The sequence below is a fragment of the Bison bison genome, unplaced genomic scaffold (assembly GCF_000754665.1).
Source record: "Bison bison bison isolate TAMUID 2011002044 unplaced genomic scaffold, Bison_UMD1.0 scf7180017864217, whole genome shotgun sequence".
NCBI classification, from domain to species: domain Eukaryota; kingdom Metazoa; phylum Chordata; class Mammalia; order Artiodactyla; family Bovidae; genus Bison; species Bison bison.
The window spans coordinates 4,395,553-4,403,729 of NW_011494789.1; the positions used below are offsets into that span (position 1 = coordinate 4,395,553).

At 52.8% G+C, this 8,177-nt stretch overlaps 1 protein-coding gene across 1 annotated transcript in view; it reads left to right on the forward strand.

Moving 5' to 3' along the window:
- The window catches only part of SORBS3 (sorbin and SH3 domain containing 3), a 30,245-nt gene that overhangs the window by 9,832 nt on the left and 12,236 nt on the right, over positions 1-8,177 (forward strand). The window contains exons 5-11 of the mRNA XM_010845478.1: positions 821-884; positions 3,482-3,520; positions 4,011-4,077; positions 6,162-6,252; positions 6,581-6,667; positions 6,763-6,816; positions 7,847-7,962. Of these exons, the coding sequence (XP_010843780.1) occupies positions 821-884; positions 3,482-3,520; positions 4,011-4,077; positions 6,162-6,252; positions 6,581-6,667; positions 6,763-6,816; positions 7,847-7,962 (518 nt within the window). The remainder of the gene's footprint in view (positions 1-820; positions 885-3,481; positions 3,521-4,010; positions 4,078-6,161; positions 6,253-6,580; positions 6,668-6,762; positions 6,817-7,846; positions 7,963-8,177) is intronic.

An 8,177-nucleotide genomic window follows, 5' to 3' on the forward strand; every position in this document is an offset into this window, starting at 1 on the left:
ATTGCCTTTCTTTGGGATTGGAATGAAAACTGACCTTTTCCAGTCCTGTGGCCACTGCTGAGTTTTCCAAATTTGCTGGTATAGTGAGTGCAGCACTTTCACAGCATCATCTTTCAGGATTTGGAATAGCTCAACTGGAATTCCATCACCTCCACTAACTTTGTTCATAGTGATGCTTTCTAAGGCCCGCTTGACTTCACATTCCAGGATGTCTGGCTCTAGGTCAGTGATCACACCATCATGATTATCTGGGTCGTGAAGATCTTTTTTGTACAGTTCTTCTGTGTATTCTTGCCATCTCTTCTTAATATCTTCTGCTTCTACCAGGTGAGGTAGAGGATGTGAAATACCTTCCTACCCTACCCCCCACCAATACTGTTTATTTTTCATTACATAGAAACACATATTCTTTGTAGAATCATCAGAAATACATAAAAACAAAAAAATATAAGCCACCCCAGATCTCACAATTTAAGGCTCATCATTGGTGGAGATTCTTCCATATATCTGGGTATTTTTTTTTATAATTGAAAAAAATTTTTTTGGCCATGCCACATGGGATCTTAGTTCCCCAACCAGGGATTGAACCCATGCTCCCTGCATTGGGAGCACTGAGTCTTAACCACTGGACCACCAGGGAAGACCCCTTCTATATATCTTACTCAAACATAACAAACTACACGGAGGTATTGTTACTAAAGATGTCACAACAGCCCACCCAGGGGGGCTTCAAGGGTGGCCAGAGAAAAGACTCAGTGAGGAAAAATGTCTGTGGCTTGATATTGGGAGGGTGGCCTGACTTTGCCTTCTTTGATCCCAGAGTGTTGACAGCCCCAGGGACTGGTACCGAAGAATGTTCAAGCAGATCCACCGCAAAATGCCGGGTGAGACCCCTTTCTGGGGCCCTCTCTCTGCCTGAGTGGGCTTGGGAGCGAGAGGCGGACAAGGAGACTTAACCTGTCCGGAAAGTGTCTCCACTCACCCCAGGCTCTGTCGTAAGTGGTCGCTAAAACAGACCAAAGGAGGGAACCGCCAATCTCCTCCCTGTATGGGGAACAGTGACCAGACGCTGTCCCCAGTGAGGGTCTGGGAAGCCGTGCAGTCACACATTCGTTCAGTCAGTCCCTTAACCGTGTGTTCAGCACTTGCTGTTTGCTGACTACTCTTCTAGGTGCTAAAGACAAAACAGGGAACAAACAAAGGTTGTTCCTGCCTTAGCGAAGCTTAAGACAGAAGGCATCACAGAGTAAACACACAGACATTTAATATGGCAGATGGTGGTAAGGGCTAGGGAGAAAAGGTCGGGAGGGTGCCCAGGGCAGGAAGGCTGCCACTTCACGCGGGCTGGTCAGGAAAGGCCCCTGAGAAGTGGCTTCTGAACTGAGAGCTAAGGTTGTGAAGGAGTTGTCCCTGCAGGGCTAGGGGAGGAGTGTTACTGCATGGGGAGCCTGGGGAACCCTGAGGCAGAGCAGGCCAGATTTGTTCTGGGGCCACAGAGAGGAGCTGGACTGCAGTGAGAGGGGCACGTGGTGGAGATGGAACCCAAAGATGCTGGGGTCAGGTCACCCAGGGCCTTGGGCTTTTACTCTATAAGAACTGAGGAGCCCCCAGGAGGCTTTGAGCTGAAGAGTGAGTGACAGGCTCTGACAGGTGGTGGCTGAAGTGACTCCCTCTGGCTGCCAGGTGGGGAAGAGATGGGGCCGGGTGGAGGCAAGGGACCAGTCAGGAGGTCTGTCCAGAATCCAGGCTAAAGACGACAGTGTCTCAGATCAGGGCAGTAGCAGCGGGCCTGATGGAATTCTGGAGACAGAATCATGGTAATTTGATGATGGATTGGATGTGGCATGAAAGAGACCAGTCAGGGATGACTTTAAACCTGAGTGAGTCCATGAAGTTGCCCTTTATAAATGTATATACACACAGGAAACACAGGGAGGGGTTGTGTGTGTGCAAGTCTTAAGGGGCTTTCAGTTTTAGATACGGTTCATAAAAGTGGCAGTTGATGTTTGACTCTTTAGTGATCCCATGGACTGTAGCCCACCAGGCTCGTCTGTCCATGGGATTTTCCCAGGCAAGAATGCTGGAGTGGGTTGCCATTTCCTTCTCCAAGGGCTCTTCCCCACCCAGTGATCAAACCTGCATCTTTGGCATTGAAGGCAGATTCTTTACCACTGAGCCACTGGGCAGTTGATAAACAGGTCTGTAGTTTCTAGGGTGAGGCTTAAGCTGTAGACGGAAATACCAAGCACCCACTCAAAGAGATTTTTGGTGTAAAGGTTCCCCAAGTAGCTCTGATGTACAGCTAAGGTTAGGAGTCCCTGAATAGACAGTATTTTTTAAGGTAGAAGACTGGACCAGATCACCCAAGGAGATGGAGAGACAGAGGCCCAGGGACTGAGCCCTGAAGTACTTGCTTGGAGAGATGGGCAGGAATCAACTAGGCTGCCTGGGAAGGGGCAGCTTGGGAGGCAGGAGGAAAACCAGAGTAGTCTCCCTGAAGCCAAGTGACAAGAAATTTCTAAAGGAGGAAGTGAACCTGTGTGACTGATGCTGCTGCTGATCAAGTGGGACTGACTATTTGATCTGGTAACATGGAGGTCACTGGAGTCCTTGACAAGGGTGGCTCAGGCTGAAAGCCTGCTTATCAGGAAGTGGAATTGAAGACACTGAGTTTCTTATGGCCAGCATGCATGCAACCCTATGAACTGTAGCCTGCCAGGCTCCTCTGTTCATGGGATTTTCTAGGCAAGAATACTGGACTGGGTTGCCCTGCCCTCCTCCAGGGGATCTTCCCAACCCAGAAACTGAACCTGTGTCTTTTATGTCTCCTGCATTGGTAGGTGGGTTCTTTACCACTAGCGCCACCTGGGAAGCCCCTTATGGCCAGTAGTTGGCTGCAAAGGAAAGCAGAAAACTCCAAGAACTGGAGGAAGGTGTGGGATCCAGAGAGGGGGGTTGTGGTTTGCATTTAAGGTCAGGGCTGTAGTTACGTGTCTGTGTTCCAAGGAAATCAAGAGGGTTGGCTGGTCAGTAGCTCTTCCTTGGAGGCCCCAGAGAGTCCTGAGCACCTTGAAGAGTGGGTCTGGGCAAAGGGGGAAGATTTAGAAGAGGGTGCAGAAAGGGCAAGAGGGTGAAGGGGAAGTGGAATTCTCTAAATTGACCTGGCGAGGGCAGGTCTCCAAAGGTCAGGGAGAGGGTGTGTGTGGGAATGTAGGGAGGGAGGGGCAGGAGGGTTTGAGCAAGGCCACTGCCCTCTTGGCTCGCTCGGGTCCTAAGGCAGCCAGAGGCATTTCAAGCCCTCCTGAGAACTGCCCTCCTAATTCCTTCCCTCCCTCGAGACATTTTTTAGGCTCTGACTCAGCCCCTGGGCCCCTGCTCTAGGCAGGAGGGACTGGGAGCCTCTGGGGCTGCCTCCCAGGGCTCCCCATCCTTGTCCTCGCTTGCTGTCCCCACCCTGATCGAGTCCTTTCTGTTACCCTAGACCTACAGCTGGACTGGACCTTCGAGGAGGCACCCAAAGGTGAAGGCAGGGGTTGGGGGGTGGCATGCCCTAGCCTGGTGCCTGCATTTACCCCTCCCTGCAGCCACGCCTGGCTTTGGGGCTCCCCAGTTGGCTCAGCTCAACTTGTGAAGTTTGTACAGCCCATTTCCATGAGCTCCAAATCCCCTGGTCCATGGTATTAATAATTCAGAGCCCCTGAGTCACTGTCCAGCAAATGCCTAGCCCTGGCTCTGCTTTCTCTGGGCCTCTCTTTTCTCACGTGTAAAACAGGAACACCCCAGAGATGTTTCAAAGGTTTGGTAAAGAGTGTAAAGCTCTTGGCACCCAGCCCATAGTTACTGGTCCAGAGCATCACCCCTGTTCCCACCAGCCACCCAGGAGCGTGGGTAGGGGGTGGGCCAGAACCTTCTATGGTCACCCAGGTGCCCTCAACCCCAGCTTTCACCTTCCATCGCTCCTGTTTATTTTCTCTCACTTTCAGTGGATTCTTCCTGTGCCACCTCTGCAGACTCAAGGCATCCAGGGCCCCAGCAGAGACCACCTGCCAGGCCAAACCAGATGTCGCCTCTGAGCGGGTGAGCCATCAAGGGGAGGGCCCCAGAGCTTCAGAGGGGTGCTGGCTTCCTTGAGGGGACTGGCACCCCCTGGTGGCCACAGCTGGCACAGTCTCACACCAGGCCAGCAGGCTCCTGCTCATGGCTTTGCCCCTTCTCAGCGTTCCCACTGCTTGAGATCCTCCATGCCACCAGAGCCGAAGGGGGATGACCTGACTGCTGTTTGTGGTCAGGACCACCTGGGATGCCTCTGTATTTGGCAGCAGGAATTCATCACCCCAAAGGTCCATGCCTCATTTGGGGTGGAGAGCAGGGTAGCCTGTGGCTAGGTGTGGACCTGCAGCCATCCATTCTGAAGCCTGTGAGAAAACAAGGGGCATAGAGGATCACAGGCTTTGTCCCAGATGCCACTTAGAGAGGAACCCTGCAGACAGGTCAAGGACGCAGTGCATCTTTTCTAAGCAAACCACACAGGCTCAGCCCGAGCTGCAGGGGCTCAGCCCAACCTCAGGAATCAGGAGGCTCTCTGTCACAGTGTCACTAATGAGTTTCTGATTCCTTTCTGGGAACAGAGTGACCTCATTAGCCTGGCCTTAACTGGGCTGTGGCTCTTGGCATCATCAATAAGGTAGAAACTAAGATTTGGTCAAAATTTGGACCCAGATTTCTGGATTCTTGCCTGGAAAATTCCATGGACAGAGGAGCCTGGCGGGCTACAGTCCATGGGGTCGCAAAAATTTGGACGCAACTGAGCACGCACGTGCACCTCTGGATTCAAACCAGTGTGCTGCACTAGCCATGTGACCTTGACCAAGGTAACCAGTCTAAGCTTCTCTAGCTCCATCTGTTAAATGGGAATCAGAGGGTGGCATGAAGATCAAAGTACACTGCAAGTCTCCACAAACATGATTATCATACAAGCTTGATTATGACTAGCTGTTGTTGGTGTTCAGTTGCTCAGTTATGTCCGACTCTTTGTGATCCCATGGACTACAGCATGCCAGGCTCCTCTGTCCTCCACTGCCTCCTGGAGTTTTCTCAAATTCATGTCCATTGAGTCAGTGATGCTGTCTAACCATCTCGTCCTCTGTTGTCCCCTTCCCCTACCTTCAATCTTTCCTAACATCAGGGTCTTTTCCAATGAGTCAGTTCTTCCCATCAGGTGGCCAAAGGATTGGAGCTGCAGCTGCAGCATCAGTCCTTCCAATTATGACTACAGCTTCCTTAAATTAGGAACAATGTATTCCATTCTCATACCACTGTTGTTAGTGATGTTAAATTAGGAACAATGTATTCCATTCTCATATCACTGTTGTTAGTGATGTTCTTCCTAGAGTAGAGTCATAGTAACAGCCGACAAATCCTGCCCCTCCCCTCAGACATTCCATCACTTGATAAGCTTGGTACAGTGGTTCCACTTGGTGGAAATATTCAAACTCAGCAGAAACTGGAAGATTTCAGCCAGCCAAGAAGGGAGTCCTGGAAGGACACTCAGGTAACTGTGACAGATGACATCGATGATCTAGCACCTCAGGGAACTGAGACCTGTGGAGCAGAAGTAACTTGTTCAGAGCTCCTGGGTCAGGCCTGCAGGCTCTTTCCCCTGACCTGGGTTTTCCCGGAACTAAGATGTAGTCTCACACCCTTGAGTATGGGTGCAAGACCACTTGGTCATGGCGACCAACTTCATCGAAGCTGCACAGACATACATACCCACAGTCATGGGGCCAGACAGAAGCCAAATGCAGGATATTTCACCAAGGCCAGCAGGAAAGGGACTGGCCACTTCTGGAGCAGATGTGTATGTGTTAGCCCCTGTCTTGGGTGTCTCAGGTATGTTCCCTCACCTAAGATTCCCCACACCCTTATAAAGGTGGGAGTCATTCTCATAGGTGTTGAATCAGAGGCTCTGAGACCAAAGGAGACACAGCTAAGTGGTGGGACTGGAATTTGAATTCAGAGCTAATAACATTTTACTATTTAACACTGCTTCCACAGCCCAGAGCAGGTGGGGAGGGGGTGCAGCTCCCTCTCCAGGACTGTGTGCTCACACCTGCCTCTGTTTCCCTAAAACGAAACTGAAAGATGTCTTTGCCTTTCTTTAGAAGAAGCTGGGACGTCTCTGAAGAGTCTCTTAGAAGCACCTTCAGTTGCAGTCCTGGAGCACCCTCCTCCCTGCACCAGACCTCAAAGCAGGTAGCTTGCCCAGCATCCCCTCTCCCTGCCCAGCACTTCTCCCATCACCATGCTCTCTGGTCAGGCTCTCTGCTGCAGTAGTCGGTATAGTCTGTATAGTCCATGGGGTCGCAAAGAGTCAGACACAACTGAACGACTTTCGCTTTCTGCTGCAAGCACAGGTAAAGCTGTTCTTCATCTTGGAGCCTGTGCAGCCAGAAGATCCTGGAATTCTGGGGAGGGTGCTGATGGGCACGGAAGTGGACAGTGGCTGAAAGCCTGCTTTTCAAGCCTGGCCAGTGTCCCAGTACCCCTCTCTTCAACCTGATGCCTACTCCCTGCCATGCAGGTGCTCAGACGCCAAGAGAAAGCGGACAATGTCTGGACGGAAGAATCCTGGAACCAGTTTCTGCAAGAACTAGAGACTGGGCAGAAGGTGTGTGGGCCTGGTTCTCTGGAAAAGGATGTACCCTCAAATCGTGCATTAGGGGAGCGATTTCACCCCCTCTGACTCACTCTTCCCACTCTTAGCCCAAGAAACCACTGGTGGACGACCCTGTTGAGAAGCCCTCCCAGCCCATTGAGGTGCGTACTATGGGCAGGTGGGTGGGAGTGGACACAGTATGTTGGGGGACCAGTGAGGGATTTTCTGGGTGGTCAAGGTCCCCATGACCATGGGCCAAGGCCATGGACTCAAAACTCTGACCCTCTCCAGTCCCATATGGTTTAGCTCTGTACCCCCAGCATCCAGGACAGTGCCTGGCATACAGTGTGTGAAAGTGTTAGTTGTTCAGTCATGTCCGACTCTTTGCAACCCCATGGACTGTCGTCCACCAGGCTTCTCCGTCCATGAAATTCTCCAGGCAAGAATACTGAAGTTGGGTAGCCATTCCCATCTCCAGGGAATCTTCCCAACCTAGGGATCGAACCCAGGTCTCCTGCAGTGCAGGCAGATTCTTTGCTGTCTGACTCACCAGGGAAGCCTCTGGCATACAGTAGGTGCTAAGTAAACACGTGTTCAAAATTGTGTATTCATCACAGCAGGCTGAGAAGAGACTAATCAGGGTGGACTGGAATTGTCAGGAAGTATTCTTGGAAGATGGAGCTTGGAGGCCAGGCAAAGAGAGGGGGTGCCCAGGATGGGGGTGACACAGGCAGAGGCTGGAAGGGTGTGTGTGTGTGTGTGTGTGTGTGTGTGTGTGTGTGTAACACTCATCAGCTGGACTGGCTGTGGGAGGGAGGGCAGGGTTGGATAGAGTGAAGCCAGGCTGTAGAGGGCCATAAAAGACTTGACAGGAGAGGAAGTAGGGAGCCTGGTCCTGAAACACATCAGGAAATACTGAAGTGTTACCCTGGTCGTAAGGGATGGGTGAGCTGGGTCAGCAAGGAGGGCCCTCCTGACACCCCAAGACACACCTCCTGGCAGGCCCAGAGGTAGTCAGCCTGGCCTGGCCCCGCCCCCTGAGCCTGCCCTTTACCCCAGCGCCTCGAGCTTTGACGTGTTGCCATTGGGCTTATCACACCTGATTTTCGCCCAGGCCAGCGCCCCCCACCGTATACTCCCCGCCCCCAACCTTGCCCCTGGCCCAAGTCTCTCCGCACAACCCGCCCCCAGGTCCTGCTGGAGAGAGAGCTGGCCAAGCTGAGCGCCGAGCTGGACAAGGACCTGCGGGCAATAGAGACTGGGCAGCCGTCCCCCAAGGTACCGGCCCCCCGGGGCCCTCCTGGTGGGCGCAGGACCCCCGAGCCGCTGGGCATGGCTTTGGTGGGAGGGGCAGGCCGACGAGAGGCATCGCCTCCAGCTGCACTCGCGACCTCGGGCGACTCCATCCAAGTCTCCTCCCTAAAGTGCGGGGCGATCACTGTTCCTAGCGACCCCTAAGAGCCCTCCCTGGGCCGACTCCACGTCAGCTTGCCCTCCGGAGCCGGCGGGGTCCCTCGCCCCC